The 19,137-nt window shown below is 36.6% G+C and overlaps 1 protein-coding gene across 13 annotated transcripts in view; it reads left to right on the top strand.

Moving 5' to 3' along the window:
• Nucleotides 1-19,137, top strand: part of LOC116600647 (protein argonaute-3) — a 127,065-nt gene that overhangs the window by 69,039 nt on the left and 38,889 nt on the right. For all 13 annotated transcript variants that reach the window (XM_032360803.1, XM_032360805.1, XM_032360802.1 and 10 more), the window contains one exon: nt 16,932-17,066. In XM_032360803.1, the coding sequence (XP_032216694.1) occupies nt 16,932-17,066 (135 nt within the window). The remainder of the gene's footprint in view (nt 1-16,931; nt 17,067-19,137) is intronic.

The following is a 19,137-nucleotide window of genomic DNA, read 5'->3' as shown; positions in this document are numbered from 1 at the left end:
TTAACCCACTGAGCCACCCAGGCACCCCGTGGAATATATTTTTAATTTAGCCTGGATTTAAGCCAAACTCAGTTGGAACTTCCATTTTATTACATTTTTAAAACCATCACAGTGAATGTGTGGTATATATTCGTAGTAGTTCACTTAGGATACTTTTATTTACCACTCATTATATACCAGATAGAATGCTAAGGTTACATTAATTATCTCATATAAACTCTACCACAGTTGTATGAGTTAAGTTTAGAGAGAAAAAAAATCTCTATAAACTTTCTCTCTCTAAATTGACTTTCTCTTTCTAAAGGTCAAGGTAGTTTGACCTTTAGAGGTCAAGACCTTTAAAGGTCAAGGTAGTTTGACCTAAAGGTAGTTTTTATTGAATATTTATGTTAAATCTGTATATTTGTGAAAAGTTTAGAAATAACAGAAGTAAAAGCAATGAATTACCAAAGTAATAATTAATAAAAGTTTATTGTACACGCACCAAAAACAGTTTGCAAACTGGTAGCTTTCAAGCCAAAACATGGAATGAGTCTCAGGAACATACTGTTATAAAGCAGTTTATATAGAGAGAAGTAGTAAATGTTTATTCTTTAGTGATTGATTATAAAATTAGAATTTTCTTAAATGATAGGGATTTGTTCAGTAGTTATCTAATATCAAACTTGGGAAACAATTCTTTTAGGGGGAGTTTTGTCTGTTTTTTTTCCAGTTTAAGTTTTGCTTATGATTTTCAGAGGCATGAGCAAGAAATGACCCAGGTCAAGTTAGTCTTGCAAGATAAGCTATATTAAGCTTTGTTTGTATGGCTAAACTGGTTTTGTCTGCTCAGGGAATTTTCAAGGCTGGTGTCCATTTGCTTTTGATTTTAACAATGTAGTATAACCTAGTAAACCTGTATTAGAATAAAACCATAGCTTATATTTAAGGCTCAAGGTCACATAGTTTACTTTTAAATGGTAGAGGTTAACTTCTGACTCCAAAGTTATGTCCTTAATATTCACAGCTCTATACTACATCCCTTAAGAAGCAAAATTCCTAGCACACAGATCTCAAACTGGGCACATCTGAATTGAGAAATATTATGTTATTTTTATTTACTTACTGTGCTTTTTTTTTTTTTTTTTTTTTTTTTTAAAGATTTTATTTATTTATTTGACAGAGAGAGAAATCACAAGTAGGCGGAGAGTCAGGCAGAGAGAGAGAGAGAAGCAGGCTCCCCGCTGAGCAGAGAGCCCGATGCGGGACTCGATCCCAGGACCCTGAGATCATGACCTGAGCCGAAGGCAGCGGCTTAACCCACTGAGCCACCCAGGCGCCCTACTTACTGTGCTTTTTATTAAGAATAGCCTTCTGTAAAACATTCACTGTTTGGCTCCTGGAAGAAAATGGAATATATAAATTATTGTAGAATTTAGTAATTGTAATTTATTCTGCTTCAGAGTCAAAAGTTCACCCAGAATATGCTTCCTTTGCAAGAAAACATATTTCTAGTAAATATTACAGTATTAGTGTTGCTTGCATCATATATTTGTCTTGAGTTTGGGTATAAGATCTCTAGGACTAAGAAATAATTTATATTATTCAAATTAGTCCTTACTCAAATTAGCAATAGATCAAAGCAGAACATTTCTTGAGGGTGTAATGAGAGTCTGATTTCAGGCAGCAGAACAGGAACTTTATCAACATATGGTCTAGCCAGGCAAAGTAAATATATCTGTGTTGGGCTTACCCAGACTGTTCTCATATTACAAAAGCAGAATAATGGCAGCAGAAATCTTGGTGACAGTCTTCATCCAATCTGTTTCTTGATTCACAGTGTTTCAGCTCATTGAGTATGCCATTCATATTTGGTACACAGCTGTCCTCTTAGAATCTCATATCACTATCCCTCTGGAGAACTTTATCTTTTTCCTTTATAGATCTTCTGTTTCCTATATCCTTTCTCTCTGCCCCTCCTTCCTTTTTTTATTATTAAGAAGTTTCATGAGAAAAGGACAGACAAGACCAGAGGGTCATAGGGGAGGGGGAAAATTGAAACAAGGCAAAACCAGAGGGGGAGATAAACCATAAGAGACTTTCAATCTCAGGAAACAAACTGAGGGTTACTAGAGGGGAGAAGGGTGGGAGGGATGGTGGCCCATTTAGGTATGTATCCGTTGTCTTTTTGTTTCATTTATTTTGCTTTACCTTCTAGAAATTTCCTCAGCTTCATCTTTTAACCCTTTACTCACTTTTTTCATTTCTGCTATTATGTTCTTTTCTAGCTGCTGTTTTTTATTTCCTGAATGATGATGTACCATAGTCTTCTTGTTTCACAATGCAGTATTCTCTCTTAGCTCACTGAGAATGATTTATTTTGGACTTTTCTTTTTTCTACACATGTTTATGCTTCGCCCAGACTCCTTTTGTTTTGATCTCTGTCTTCCATGTTGGAGGCTTTCTTCAGGTATACACTGTCCTTGATTATCTACACGTTTCATTGGGAGTCTGAAACACTGACTAGATGCTCTGAATGCATCAGTGGGGCCTGTTGACTTTGAGCTTCATGATAGGGTGATTTCACTCTGCTGTTGTTAGGGGACCTGCATTTGTATCCTCAAGTCTCTGCTTGGCTGGTCAAGTTACTCAAAGATAAGGGTCTTCTGAGCTTCTGCCTCAAGAGTAACAGTCTCACTGTCTACATTCTAGAAGCCAAATTGGACATTCTGGTTGGGAGAAGGTCTGCATTCAGCATTTAATGTTTATAGTCATTTTATCCCTTGTTTTTGGTACAGTCGTGTGCCCACTACTATGCCTGCCATGCTCCCTCCAAAGAGTGTTTCCTTTATTTTTTCCAGAGAATAAACCTCCAGATTTAAGCAAGGATGACAAAGGAGCAGTTGTTCAGCAATGTGGAGTTAGGGGATCTAGGACTCCACCTGCTTCTCAAATAGCTTTCCTCTTTATTTTTTGCACCTTCCCATTCTGTCACGAGTTCAGAGGTACTTAGTGCCTCCACTTCTCATATCTTTTGAAGATTTTGTCTTTCTTTGGTTCTTATATTTCCCAACATAGCCACCTCAGGATTTCATTTTCTTGGATCTATTACGTCAGTTACAACCTGTCCACCCGCTTTTCGTCTTCTAAAATTTTTTTTTTTTTAAACATTTTATTTATTCATTTGACAGAGAGAGAGATCACAAATAGGCAGAGAGAGAGATGAGGAGAAGCAGGCTCCCTGCTGAGCAGAGAGCCCCATGCGGGACTCGATCCCAGGCCCCTGGGATCATGACCTGAGCCGAAGGTAGAGGCTTAACCCACTGAGCCACCCAGGCGCCCCTCATCTTCTAAAATATTAATGGACTTCCTATTTTCTGTTCTCCTAAGATTATCTGTCTTTCATAAAGTTCCTCACCATGGTTATAGCAGAGTTTGGGGATTGCGGAAGGAATGAAATGAGCTGCTTGTTGGTAATCTGTTGTCTTAACCCAGAATCTGTTCTTAAAGGGCAGAGGTTTTGTCTGGGTCATCTCTAAATTTCAGCCCATAAGGGAGTCCATACAGTACAGTAGATACTTAATAAATGTTTACATGAATGATTAAGTCTTGTTTAACATCTATAAAACGGTTGATAGCAAGTTTGTGATGAAAGCCTAGCTTCTTGCCACATGGATCTTTGTATAGATTTGGTTAAGTGTCCTAACAATATTGTGGGTGTCTTTCTCTGGAGCAAGTAATCCATGATAGAGCAGTTAGAAGCTATAATGACTTTAAGGCCTAGCACTGAAAGTTACATTCTGTCATTTTCATAATATCCTGTTAGTTACACAGATAGTTATATTTAGTGTAGGAAAGACTTACACAAAGGCGTGAATCCCACAAGGCAAAACTTACTGGGGACGTATTGAAGGCTGGTTGTCACACAAAGTTTCTGTCTAAAGTTAAAGAACAAATCAGAGGCACCTGGGTGGCTCAGTCGGTTAAGCAGCTATCTTTGGCTCAGGTCATGATCCTGGAGCCTGGGATTGAGTCCAGCATCGGGCTCCCTGCTCAGCGGAGAGTCTGCTTCTCTCTCTCCCTCTGCTGCTCCTCCTGCTTATGCTCGCTCACTCGCTGTCTCTGTCAGATAAATAAATCCTTTAAAAAAAAAAAATCCAAATTAAGTAGAAGGTAAGAAATAATAAAGATCAGAGCAAAAATTAAATAGAAAATAGTACAGAAAATGCATGAAGCCCCTTGGTTCTTTTGATAAAATTAATAAAATCCTAGCAAGACTAATGAAGAAAAATAGAAAAAAAAGATTATTGGCATGAGGAATGAAAGCAAGGGTATCACTAAAGATCCTTCAGAATTGAAAGGTTAATAAGGAAATGTTATGAACTTTATACCATTAATTTGATAACTTAAACAGAACTTTATAGAAATTGATTTGGAAGAGTAATGTGAATAGCTCTTTATTAAGTTCATTATCCCTTGAAAACTCCAGTGATTTAACTGTTGGATTTTATCTAACATTCAAAGAAAAATAGTACCAATCTTTCACAAATTCAGAAAATAGAGGAGGAAAGACTATCCAACTCATTTTATGAGGCTAGTGTACCTGTGATACACACACTTGACAAAAACAATATAATCCTCTCAATAGAAAAATAATTTGACACATTTTTAACATTCTCCTGATAAAAATTTGCAGTGAACTAGCAATAAAAGGAAACTTCAACTTGATAAAAGCATGTAGAAAAACATAATGGGCATCAATATAAAAGGTAAAAATGTTTAATGCTTTTGCTCTTAAGATAAAAAACAAGGCAAGGATACTTGGTTTTCACTGCTTGATTCAACATTGTGCTAGAGGTCCAAACTAGTGCAGTAAGGCTAGAAGAATAAAGACATAATATTGTAAAGGAAGAAATAAAACTGCCCCTGTTTGCAGGAGACATAATTCCTTATGTAAAAAATCCTAATGAATCTATCCCAAAAAAACTCTACTGGAATTAATAGATGAATTTAGCAAGGACACAGGATACTAATAGCATGTACAAAAATCAGGGTAAGCAGTATAATAAGAAATAATACCAGCATTCACCAATTAGAAAAATAAAAATACCATTTATAATAATACCAAAAAATGTGACATTTAGGAATAGATCTAAAGAAAGATGTGTAAGGCTTCTATACTGAAATCTACAGAGCTTTCCTGAGAAAGACAAGGAAGATATAAATAAAGATAACCATGTTCTTAGACCAGAACACTCAAATTGTTAAGATGTACATTCTTCCAAGGCATCTGGGTGGCTCAGTGGGTTAAGCCTCTGCCTTCGGCTCAGTTCATGATCTCAGGGTTCTGGGATCGAGCCCCGTGTTGGGCTCTGCTCAGTGGGGAGCCTGCTTCCCCATCTCTCTCTGCCTGCCTCTCTGCCTACTTGTGATCTCCTCTCTCTGTCAAATAAATAAATAAATAAAATCTTTAAAAAAAAAAAAAAAAGATGTCCATTCTTCCATGAGGATCCTGGGTGGGTCAGTCAGTTGAGCGTCCAACTCTTGGTTTCCACTGGGGTCATGGTCTCTGGGTCCTGGGATCAAGCCCTGCCTGGGACTTTGCACTCCACTGGGAGTCTGCTTGGGGATTTCTCTCCCCCTCCCCCTTTCCCTGCTCACACACTAGTGTTTTCTCCCTCTCTCTCTCTCTCTCTCCCTCCCCCTCTCCCCTGCTCTCCCTCTCTCCCTCCTTAGAACAGATGAATAAATCTTTTTTTTTTAAGTTTCCATTCTCCCCAAATTGATCTGTAGACTCAACACAGCCCCTATGATAATTTCATCAGATTTCTTTTTAAATATGAGTTGATACTCTGAGTGTTCATAAGATTTATATGGAAATACAGAGAACCTAGAAGAGCCAAAAACATTTTGAAGAAGCACAAAGTGGGAAGATTTATTACTACCTGGTTTTAAAGATATGCTATAAAGCTATAGTAATCAAAACTGTGATGTTGAAGTAAAGGTAGCCATGTAAATCGGGTTACAATAATTCGATATTACTCGATATATAGTAATAACTACAGATACTTGATCTTTTTTTTCCTGAGATACTTGATCTTAGATCATCACAGGCTGAGAAGCAATTAGGATAGATATAGAAGTAGGCCCACTCATGCGGTTGCTTGATTTTTTTTTTTTTAAGATTTTATTTATTTATTTGACAGAGAGAGATCACAAGTAGGCAGACAGGCAGGCAGAGAGAGAGAGGAGGAAGCAGGCTCCCTGCTGAGCAGAGAGCCCGATGCATTGCGGGGCCTGATCCCAGGACTCTGGGATCATGACCTGAGCCGAAGACAGAGGCTGTAACCAACTGAGCCACCCAGGCACCCTGGTTGATTGATATTTGACAGAGGGGACAATATAATTCAGTGAAGATAGGATAGTCTTAATAAATGATACAAGAACAACTGGATATGGGTATAAAAATGTAAACATAACCCCTACTTGATACCATACTCAAGAATTAATTCTAGATATATCACAGGCCAAAACATAAAGCTAAAACTGGGAAATTTCTAAGAAAATAGGAAAAATATTCATGTCCTTGGAGTGAAAGAGTTCTTGATGTACTGGAAACCCCCTTTAAGTGTTCTTCAGAACACTTAAGCAACTACTGGGAGAACATTTACGAAACATATATCTAAACAAAAGATTTATGTCTAGAATATGTGAAAAACTTATACCAGACAATTTTAAAAAGTGGTCAAAGGCAGACACTTCACAAAAGGTGTATGTGAATGGCAGATAAACACTTGAGAAGATGCTAAAACATCTTTGCTCATCTGAAAAATGCAAATAACCCCGACGAACTATCACTTCACACCCAGTACATTGGCTAAATTAAGAAGACTGGCAATACTAATGTTGGCAAAGATGCGGAACAACTGGAAATGGTAGGAGTGTAAATTGTACAACCACTTGGAAAAATAATTTGGCGTAGTCTTTTCAAATTAAACATGTCCTTGCCTTATGACCCACCAGTTTTATTCCTAGGCCTTTCCCCAAAACAAATGAAAAAAGTCATACAAAGATTTGTGTATGTATTTTTGCTTGTTCATAATAACTAGAAACTGGTAACAACCCAAATATCTAAAAACAAGAATGGAGAAACAAATTGTGATCTGTGCATATAATGAAATACTACCCAGCGGGGCGCCTGGGTGGCTCAGTTGTTAAGCATCTGCCTTGATCTCAGGTCATGATCCCAGGGTCCTGTGATCAAGCCCTGCATCAGGCTCCCTGTTCAGCGGGAAGCCTGCTTCTCTCTCTCCCACTCCCCCTGCTTGTGTTCCCTCTTTCACTGTGTCTTCTATAAATAGGTAAAATCTTTAAAAAAAAAAAAAAAAAAAAAGAATAGAAAAGAAGGGGCGCCTGGGTGGCTCAGTGGGTTAAAGCCTCTGCCTTTGGCTCAGATCATGATCCCGGGATCCTGGGATTGAGCCCCACATCGGGCTTTCTGATTGGCAGGGAGTCTGCTTCCCCCTTTCCCTCTGCCTGCCTCTCTCCCTCTGCCTGCCTCTCTGCGTACTTGTGATCTCTGTCAAATAAATAAATAAAATCTAGAAAAAAGAAAAAAGAAATACTATCCAGCAATTAGAACTAACTACTGGAGCACCTGGTTGACAAGTCAGTTAAGCATCTGACTCTTGATCTCAGGGTAGTGAGATCAAGCCCCACATTGGGCTCCACCCTGGGCATGGAACGTACTTTTTAAAAAGAGAACTAGAGGCGCCTGGGTGGCTCAGTGGGTTAAGCTTCTGCCTTTGGCTCAGGTCATGATCTCAGGGTCCTGGGAATGAGCCCCGCATTGGGCGCTCTGCTCAGCAGGGTCCCCCCCTCTCTTCCTGTCTCTTTGCCTTCTTGTCATCTGTCAAATAAATAAAATTTTTTAAAAAGAGAGCTACTGGGGCGCCTGGGTGGCTCAGTGGGTTAAGCCGCTGCCTTCAGCTAAGGTCATGATCTCAGAGTCCTGGGATCGAGTCCCGCATCGGGCTCTCTGCTCAGCGGGGAGTCTGCTTCCCTCTCTCTCTCTCTCTGGCTGCCTCTCCGTCTACTTGTGATTTCTCTCTGTCAAATTAATAAATAAAATCTTTAAAAAAAAAAAAGAGAACTACTAATTTATATGGTAGTTTGAATCTCAGCTAATTTAAATGGGCAAAAGAAGCCAAACTCAAAATGGTATATACAGTGTAATTCCATTTATGTAAAATCCTGGATCCAGTTAATCTATTATGAAAGGAATCTGATGTATCTTTACCTGAGGCAAATGTGAAGGAACTGACTACATAGAGGCAAGAAGGTACTTTCTGGGATGATGGGAAGGATCATTCTTGATTGTGGTGATAATAGCATAAATGTATACATTGGTCAAAATCATTTGAACTTTACACATAAAGCTCATTTTATTGTATTTAAGACTGAAAATCCTTTTTAAAAAGTAAGATATCCCTACCTAACCCACCAGAAAGGCTAAAATTTATGCCTGGCAGTAACAGCAGTTAGAATTTAGCACAAAAATGATATATACTGCTTATGAGAGGGTAAGTTGTTAAAACTACTTTGGAAGAGTTTGGCATTATCTAGGAAAATTAAAGATACATATCCTTCATGAGTCAGCAATTTTACTTTTAGGTGGAGCCTTTTCCACTAAAGAAATTTTTATGTGTATGTGCATAAGAAAGACCAACTATAGGAATGTTCGTAACATTCTAGTAACAAAAAGAAAGTACCAACACAGATGTCTATATGTTATAGTAGTAAATTATGTAGTTTACTTCTATCTATCTATCTAATTCTTTTTTTTTTTTTTTTAAAGATTTTATTTATTTATTTATTTGACAGAGAACACAAGTAGGCAGAGAGGCAGGCAGAGAGAGAGGAGGAAGCAGGCTCCCTGCTGAGCAGAGAGCCCGATGCGGGACTCGATCCCAGGACCCTGAGATCATGACCTGAGCCGAAGGCAGCGGCTTAACCCACTGAGCCACCCAGGCGCCCTATCTATCTAATTCTTTAGAGTGGGGGAGAGGGAAAGAATCCCAAGCCGACTCCATTTACAGCACAGAGCCTGAGCTAAGGCTCAGTCTCAACAACCCTGAGATCATGACCTGAGCTGAAATCCAGAGTTGGGCACTCAACAGAGCCACCCAGGCACCCCAATAAACTTTATTTCTTTACACGTTATTAGAGAAGTGAAAATGAAGAAACTTTACATTATTATAGATGAGCTAGAGACAGTCCTTAACAACAGCCTCAAAAGATTACATGCTTTGTATTTCTAGTTACATAAAGTTTAAGAACTAGGAAAACTAAAACTATTTAGGAATCTGTATTTAAGTTGTAAATTTAAATAAGAAGTGATTACCATAAAAGCCAAGACTTTGGTTACTTTGAAGGAGAAGGGAAGTTAGGATTGAGAAGGGGTTAGGGAAGAGGTTTCTAAGATACAGGCAATATTTAGTTGTTGATCCAGTTTTGGTTTTCTAGGTATTTACTGTATAATTAAGTGACACATATATGTTTTATATACTTTACTAAATATGTGGTATTTTACATTAAAAATAGAAAAAAAATCTTTATCAATATCTCCTGAGTACTATATTAATAATATTTTGCTAAGTGATAATAGGAAATGCAAGGATGTTTAACATGGCATCCTAAGTGCTCACTAATTATACCATAAAAGGCATTGTGTAATGAGTAGTCTTAAGTTCTGTTTCTCATACTTTCAGAGCCATAGGAGTAAGCCTATAAAATTGAGGCAGAGAACATCCATACCATGTAACCTCTCAGGAAGTAGGAGGTGTACATAAAAAAAAATTGTGATTATGTTTGTACCAGCCCCCATGTTCATTTCTGCTCTATTTTAGACTATTCATTTGTCCTTGGTCTCATTTGGTAGTCTAGTTATTTTAAATATGGCAAATATCTGTTACTTTCTTCTTCATATCTGTTATTTTCTGCCATGTCTTTTGAAATAGTAAAACACAAATTTAAGAATTCTAATCTCTTCTTCATGGAACACTCTCCCGTAAAACCTCTTCAGGAAGTTAGTTTACATCACGAAATGACTTTGCCTGGAATTAAGACCAGTTGATGTGAAGAAATGACATGAGTAGACAGTTCTCTGTTGAGCTGCTGTCATGTTCTGAGTACAAGTTGTTACTTTGCATTGAATCTCTACCTTAATGTTATGAGTAGTAGGTATTCTTCCAATTTTACAGATGAACAAATAGAAATTCAGAGAAATAGTGTTACACCTAGAATCAAAATCTATTTTATTTTAAAGCCTGTCCTTTTTTTTATTATTCTAACACTGCTACCCATGAAAAGAAGAAAATTAACTTTGTTAAAAAACAAACATGCAACAAACAATAAGAAATTAAAGGATGTATTTCCAACAACAAAAATTCTATCATTTATTAATCTGTTAAAAGATACATGACAGTTAATAGAGTGTATTATAAAACCTTAATGAAATTTAAATGACCTTAATTCTGAGATCTGTGTTGATAAATCAAAAGTCTATCCCACCGGTATTCTATACATAGTCTCTTTTTATGAATTTTTTTTCCTTAGTTGTAGATTATGCATATTTAGTACTGGCAGTCTAAGTAGTAGATAATACCTCCTTTTCCACCAAAGCCCTCTCAGTAATACCTGTATTCTATTTCTCAATTTTATTTATCTGAATTCTAACACCTGCCTAATCAATTTTAATTATATGCATATACTACAAATTTACCCATTCTACTAACAGATATTTTGGTGGTTTCCCTTCTTTTTACTATTAAAAACAATTGTAAATAAGCATTCTTACTCCTCTGTCCTTTTGCAAATAGGGAATCTAGAGTGTATTTCAATATAGTGGAACTGCTGGACTAAAAATTAAGCATATGTTCAAATTTATTATATGTTACTCTTTGCTCTTCTAACTGATTGTATCACTTTATATCCCTTAAGGGCTTTCATTCTTCCATTGGCTTGTTGTCAGTTTGTGTTCTAGGTCTTCAAATTCTTTGCCTATCTTGAATGGTGTAAAATGATAGGTCAGCATTGTTATGTGTATTTCATTAACTACACATAAGATAATTCATGAAAACTTAGACATTTTGACATTTAGATTTCTCTTTTATGAAATGCCAGCTGATGTCATTTGCCACTTTTATTGTTTTATCTTGATTGTAGGAACTCATTACATATTCTCAAAACTATTTGTTAAAGATACAACACATGTCCTCTACCAATCTATAGCCTGGGGTTTGATTGTCTTTTGTTTTTGTTTTTGTTTTGCTTTGTTTGTGGGTTTCTTTCTTACAGTTTTCTTTCGTTTGTTTTCTTACAGTTTTTTATAGTTAATGTATTTTAAGAAATTCTTATACTTTCAGTTGTTTGTAATTTTTGTATCTTGTTTAAGAAATTCTTCCTTAGCTCTAACATCATAAAGATATTCTATATTTTCTTCTAAATGTTTATTTTTCTTTTCATATTTAGTTCTCTGAATAGGAATTTATATATGGTATGAGGTAGGCATTCAAGTCTGATCTGATGCTGTGAATCTGTCCTCACTGTCTCTTGACTTCAATAGGATTATAACAAATCTTGATGAATGGTAGGACAGACCTTAGTCTTAAAAATTGTCTTGATTGGGACGCCTGGGTGGCTCAGTTGGTTAAGCAGCTGCCTTCGGCTCAGGTCATGATCCCAGCGTCCTGGGATCGAGTCCCACATCGGGCTGCTTGCTCAGCAGGGAGCCTGCTTCTCCCTCTACCTCTGCCTGCCATTCTGTCTGCCTGTGCTCGCTCTCTCTCCCTCTCTCTGACAAATAAATAAAATCTAAAAAAAAAAAAAATTGTCTTGATTATTCTTGTTTTGCTGCTTTTTCATGTTAATTTTAGGATTTTCTCCTTAATTTCCAGAGGTTAAGGGGGTTTATATCCTGTCAGTATTTTGATTGAAATTGCTTTCAATTTGCAGATTAACTTGGGAATAATTTACATGAATAGGGTATATTGCTCCATTTTTAAAATCTTCTGTAATATCTTCCGTTAGTAAAGATACCTATTACTTCTTCCCCAAAAAGATACCTATTACTTCTCTAGGTCTTACACGTATTTTATTTGAATTTCATCCCAAGTCCTACTGTTTTTTTGTTTTAATTTTAACTTGTATTTTTTTGAATTACACATTTTAAGCTGATTGCCAATATATACAAGAATGTAACTTATTTTCATATAGTGATCTTTTTTTAAAAAATATATTTTATTTATTTATTTGACAGACAGAAATCACAAGCAGGCAGAGGGGCAGGCAGAGAGAGAGAGGAGGAAGCAGGCTCCTTGCCTAGCAGAGAGCCCGACACGGGGTTTGATCCCAGACCCTGACTGAGATCATGACCTGAGCCGAAGGCAGAGGCTTTAACCCACTGAGCCACCCAGGCACCCCTCATATAGTGATCTTAAGTCTAGCAACCTTGCTGACCTCTCATTAATTCTCTGATTTGTCTTTAGATTTTATTGGGTTTTCTGTGTAGATAGTCATATTGTCAAGAATAATTTTTCCCTTCCTAGTCTTTTTACCTTTTATTTCCTAACTTGCATTACTGCACTAGCTAGAACTCCCTAATAAATGAAGTTGAATTTACCATAGTTTTGTTTTGTTTTTAAGATTTTATTTATTTGTCAGAGATAGAGCACGCACAAGCAGGGGAAGTGGCAGGCAGAGGGAGGGGTAGGCTCCCTGCTCAGCAGGGAGCTAGATGCAAGGCTCAATCCCAGGACCCCGATCATAACCTGAGCTGAAGGCAGAGGCTTTAACCCACTGAGCCAACCAGGCGCCCCTTATCATAGATTTTTGATAGATAACTTTTCTCTTTTCCAGTCCTGATACAGTGTAAGTATTAGGTATGGCATTGAATTTTATTTAATGCTTTTTTAGTACCATCATTTATAGAAATGGTTGTATGCTTACTTCCTTTAATACATTAATGGGGTTTGTTTTGTTAATAGATTTTTTAAACTGTTAAACATAAACATTTCTTTTCAATTAAACTAGCTTATTTTTGAGAGGGCAAGAAGGAATAGTGCATAAATGTATAGGTTTATAAAATGTTAAGGATTCAGCAGAGAGAAGCTGATCTTTGCTCATTGAAATTCACTCCTAATTCAGCTGTACTCACTGATTTCAACCCATCTTTTAGAACTTTTTTTCTTAACTAACTTTAATTTTCATCCAAAATGCCCACATTTCTATAGAGAAGATAATAAACAGTAAAATGATAAGCACAGTGGTATAAACAGTAGGGGAAAATAATTGAAGAATGTTAAAAAAGATAATGTTTGTTTAGTTGCAGTTCAGTGATGTAAGACACGTTAGTTGTGAACACTAGTATTATAGCAGTTTAGTGAAGAAAATTTACCTGAAGGATTAAAGGAAAGGCAAATAAGCATGTTACTTACCATATTTTTATTTTCCTTTACCTATATACTTCTTTTTTTTAAGATTATATTTATTTATTTGACAGAGAGAGGCAATGAGAGAGAGAACACAGCAGGGGGAGTGGGAGAAAGAGAAAGCAGGCTTCCTGCTAAGCAGGGAGCCCAGTGTGAGGCTCGATCCCAGGACCTTGGGATCATGATCTGAGCCGAAGGCAGATGCTTAACAACTGAGCCACCCAGGCACCCCTACCTATTTACTTCTAAAAAAATTAACCCAGAAGCAGTATGTGCTTATTTGATAGGTATCCTGTCAGCTTTTTTTTAATACATGAAAATATTCTCACATTTTTAATAGAATAATATAATGTATACATTTTTTTAAAAGATGTATTTATTTGAAAGAGAAAGAGTGAGCCTGCAGTGGGGAGAGATAGAGGGAGAAAGAAGCTCAAGCAGACTCCTCTGCTGAGCATGGAACCAATGTGGGGCTTGATCTCACATCACCGGAATCACAACCTGAGCCAAAAGCCAGAGTTGGGTACTTAACTGACTGTGCCTCCCAGGTGCCCCTAATGTATACATTTTTGAAACCACTATGGATTTGAATATGATATCTAGAATGCAAATACAGTCTATGGCTCCTGGCTGGGTCAGTTGGAAGAGCATGTAGCTTTTGATCCCAGGATGTTGAGTTAGAGCCCCACTTTGGGTGTAGAGATTACTTGAATAAAACTTAAAAAATAAAAAATAGAATGCTAATATAATCTTATCGGTCTCTTTTTTTTTTATTAGTTAGAAATTTCTAAAGTTTATCTGGATAGAAGTTTAGCAATGAGTACTGTTTTCTCTTAAATCTTACCTATAGAAGTACTCAAGGATGTGTACATATACAGACACACACAGAGGCAAATAAAATATATATAAGGGCATCCATTGGAAAACTTTTGCAATCTTAAGAACCATCATTAGGGACATGAAATACATTCATGTAATGAGTTATCCTGTAAGTGATCCATCATTAGGGACATGAAATACATTCATGTAATGAGTTATCCTGTAAGTGTGAAAAAAAATGATGTGGTTTCATACCATAAATTTATCTGCAAGATCTATAATGAGAAAAAAATAATAAAAGCCCAGAATAGTGTTCCTAGTATTTTACCATTTGTGTTCTTTTTTATTAAGAGGAAAAGGGAGTATATATTCACTTAATTATCATGCACCAATACTGTGGAATAATACGAGGCCATTAAAAAACGTACTGACATGGAAAGATCTCTAAGATATACTGTATATTTAAAAAATAATAAAACGAGTCATGGAACATTTATTATCTGATTTCATGTCAAAAGAAAGTTGCATGGGGGCATCTGGGTGGCTCAGTCACAGAGCATGCAACTCTTGATCTCAGGGTCATGAGTTCAAGCCTCAGGTTGGGTAGAGTGCTTACTTAATTTAAAAAGAAAAAAAATTCATGTACATTGTTATCTTTGCCTATCAAAAAAAACCAGGATATGTACATAACTACTAATAATGGTTCTTTTTTAATTATTTTTAATATTTTTAATTTATTTATTTGACACAGAGAGATCACAAGTAGGCAGAGAGGCAGGCAGAGAGAGAGGGGAAAGCAGGCTCCCTGCAGAGCAGAGAGCCCGATGTGGGCCTCTATCCCAGGAGCCTGGGATCATTACCTGAGCTGAAGGCAGAGGCTTAACCCACTGAGCCACCCAGGCGCCCTCTTTTTCTTTTTATTAAGGATTTATTTATTTATTGGAAAGAGGAGGGGGTGAGCACAAGCAGGGGGAGGGGCAGAGGGAGAAACAGACTCCCTGCTGAGCAGGGAGTCCAATCCATGGCTCAATCCCAGGACCCTGGGATCATGACGTGAGCTAAAGGCTGATGCCTAACCAACTGAGCCACCCAGGCACCCCCTAATAATGGTTATTTCTTTTTTCTTTTTCTTTTTTTTTTTTAAGATTTCGTTTATTTATTTGACAGATTGAGATCATAGGTAGGCAGAGAGGCAGGCAGAGAGAGAGGAAGGGAAGCAGACTCCCCGCTGAGGAGAGAGCCCGATGCGGAGCTCCATCCAAAGACTCTGATATCATGACCTGGGCCAAAGGCAGAGGTTTTAACCTACTGAGCCACTCAGGCGCCCCAGTAATGGTTATTTCTTAAAGATACGTGGAGAGGGGGAAGTTGAGTTGGGAGGAAATCTTTATTCTGTATATCTGCATTTTTTATGAGGAGACATCATTCATATAGTCTGGAGTAAAGGAAAAAGTACTATATGCTCACTATAATAATGAAGATACAAAATTAAAAAGAAAATAATATGCATAATAGCTTTACCACCCACATATATCCTGAGGTAACTACTGTTAAAGCCTTGATAAACATCCTCCCAGAGGTGAGGGACATTTTATGGAGGACATTTAATCCTTAAACCAAGGAGAGGGAAAGAAAGAGCACCACATTAAATGTTTATACTGAGCAGCAAAAGACTTTTTTTTTTTTTTTTTTAAGCAGAAAAATAATGTGATAGTGTGTAGCTTCTTGTCTGTTTTGGGTTTGATTTTCACTGTATCCCCAGTACCTTTATGGCACATAATGGCCCCCAGTTAAGTATGTGTTTAAGAAATGAGCGATGGGGATGCCTGGGTGGCACCATTGGTTGAGCAGCTGCCTTTGGCTCAGGTCATGATCCCAGTGTCCTGGGATCAAGTCCCACTTCAGGCTTCTTACTCAGTGGGGAGCCTGCTCCTCCCTCTGCCTCTGCCTGTGGACTCTATCTGCCTGAGCTCACTCTCTCGCTCTCTTTCTCTAACAAATAAATAAAATCTTAAAAAAAAAGAAAGAAAGAAAGAAATGAATGATGGTGTTCTACTAACCATTGGTGAAGCTCTTCCAGTTCTGAAGCCCAAGATTAATAAATTGTGGTGGTTGACTATTAGAGAACCAGACAGCTAGATGACATTGGGCAGATACTCTTTATTTATTACTTCCTGTAGTTCAGATTAGGACCAACAACATGTAATACCACTGTCTTCTCACATCTGTACAAGACAGGGAAAGCTTTCACTAGAATAGATTAAGCCAGGGTGGCATAGAAAGCTTTAAGAAGCAATATCTAACTTTTTCATCTTAAGGGCTCTGGCGTTTGTCCCCTTACAAGGCCTTATCTCATACCCAGAACACTTCTCTGGGTATATGTAGCAGAGAATGGTATTATTCACTTACCCATGAAGAAAGCTAGATTACAAAAACTGTAGGACTTGGCTTTTCTTGTGTCTTCCAGTCAGACAGCCATTAAATTGAAACTGCTCAATTCAGTAGTGCTTCTTTATATATATAAGTATGCATAAAGAATAATTATAATTCTATAATTAGTTAATTATCATGGAAACTGAATGCAATTTTCTGAATTTTCTTATGGAAACATTAACTCATACTATTTTTTGTTTTTCTTTTTAGTTTCTGCCACTGCCTTCTACAAAGCACAACCTGTAATTCAGTTCATGTGTGAAGTTCTTGACATTCATAATATTGATGAGCAGCCAAGACCTCTGACTGATTCTCATCGGGTAAAATTCACCAAAGAGATAAAAGGTGAAATAATTAGCATTTGGAACAACTTAACAATAAAATGCATGAATGTAACAAACTTTTATTGAAAAAAAATTTTTTTAAGTCTATCCATGTAACATCATCTGTGAAAATATAGATTATAAAATGTTACATTAAATTCATTGTCATTACATCTTAGTGTTTGAATGAAAGAAGTGCCAAGTAATGAAGTTAATATTGATACCAGCTAATTTTTCATTAATACTTTCTGTTAGTAGCCAAAGGTATAAGAAGAATATCTCATGGGAAAATGTTTCTATAATACTGTTAAAAGTTACTCCAAAAACATTGTTTTATCAGAGCTGGGGTCATTGTTTTAACATATTCTAAAATAGTGACTTCCTTATTTTTCTGAAACGATTGAATATTTTATTCCTTTGAAACTTTATGGATACAGGGCTAGCCTGTTTCATGTGTTATTTTGGAGTTGGAACTTCGTTGTTTTGTGTACATTATATAGTTGTTCATTGACGTTGCCTATATTAAATAGTAGCTAAGATCTGTACAGTGGTGTTGCATCCTATGTATATTTTACTAACATAAATTCATCTCTACATAGTCTTCTTTTTTTTTTTTTTTAATTTATTTTTTATTTATTTTCAGCATAACAGTATTCATTGTTTTTGCACCACACCCAGTGCTCCATGTAATCTGTGCCCTCTCTAATAGCCACCACCTGGTTCCCCCAACCTCCACCCCCCCCCTCGCCACTTCAAACCCCTCAGATTGTTTTTCAGAGTCCATAGTCTCTCATGGTTCACCTCCCCTTCCAATTTCCCCCAACTCCCTTTTTTTTTTTTTTTTTAATTTTTAATTTTTTATAAACATATATTTTTATCCCCAGGGGTACAGGTCTGTGAATCACCAGGTTTACACACTTCACAGCACTCACCAAAGCACATACCCTCCCCAATGTCCATAATCCCACCCCCTTCTCCCAAACCCCCTCCCCCCAGCAACCCTCAGTTTGTTTTGTGAGATTATCTACATAGTCTTCTAGAGAGAAAAAGAAAAATACTTTAATAGTGTTCTAAAATTTGTATTGTGTTTATTTCATCTTTATATAAATGTACATTTCTATATACATTTAAATACACATTTACCATTTCATATGTAAACCCATAAATACTGTACTTTATCAGTAATTTAAGGAATTTTTCAAGAGTAATTTTGATTGTATAAAATTCTTGTCTTGTTCAAAGTTAGAACCTGTTGCTCAAGTAAGATGTGACTCCACTGTATTTAGTTCTTTATTTAGGCATGAAGAAGAATTAGATATTCTCTAATTAGAATTAATAGTATAAATTCTGTTTATAAAAATGTCAAATTTTAAATAGTCAGAAATAGTTATTTTTTTATTTAAGATTTTAACTGTTGCAAATAATTTTCAGCTTCTGGTTTGAATGAAACATTGAAGTTTGTTCACTGAACATCTTTCAGTTCCCCGAATGAGTTAGAATAGCTCAATGCATCCTGCTTGCTCCAATAATCATTCATTCAATACCTAGGAGAGAGATAGTCATTGTTAATGAAACATTTAAAAGGAAAATCCTTCCTGCTTTGAAAATGAGCATCCATTTATCTAAAGTTACTTAAATGCCAAAATAATAAAGTGTTATATATAGTATATTGCAACCATACCATTGTCCTTTCATAATCTGTATTAACTGCACAGTTAGCATTGTCAAGAGGTTAGTGCATTACCCACCATTAATGTGTGATCATCAAAATGCCATGGTTTCCAGTGGAGTTGCTGCTTAGTTACCACCTCTGATATCATGAAGTCACTTACATTATTTTGCGGTAACTATGCAATCAACTCATATCACCACTCTATCACAGAAAATACAAGATGTACAGAACAAGGATGCAACTGCTGCCCGAAGAGCATGGACTCGATCTTAACTTCAACTGCTCAGGGGCCCAAAGAAATGACTGAAAAAATGACTAGAAAGCATTATAAAGTTGATGTTATAGTGAAGGTAAAGCCAAGTTTATAGGTTAAATATTTGATTTATTAAAGCCAAAATTTTTTTGGTTGGATGGAGGGTTT

The sequence above is a fragment of the Mustela erminea genome, chromosome 10, assembly GCF_009829155.1.
Source record: "Mustela erminea isolate mMusErm1 chromosome 10, mMusErm1.Pri, whole genome shotgun sequence".
NCBI classification, from domain to species: Eukaryota; Metazoa; Chordata; class Mammalia; order Carnivora; family Mustelidae; genus Mustela; species Mustela erminea.
The sequence above is the reverse complement of the archived record's forward strand: the minus strand, read 5'-3'. Positions and strand labels throughout refer to the sequence as shown.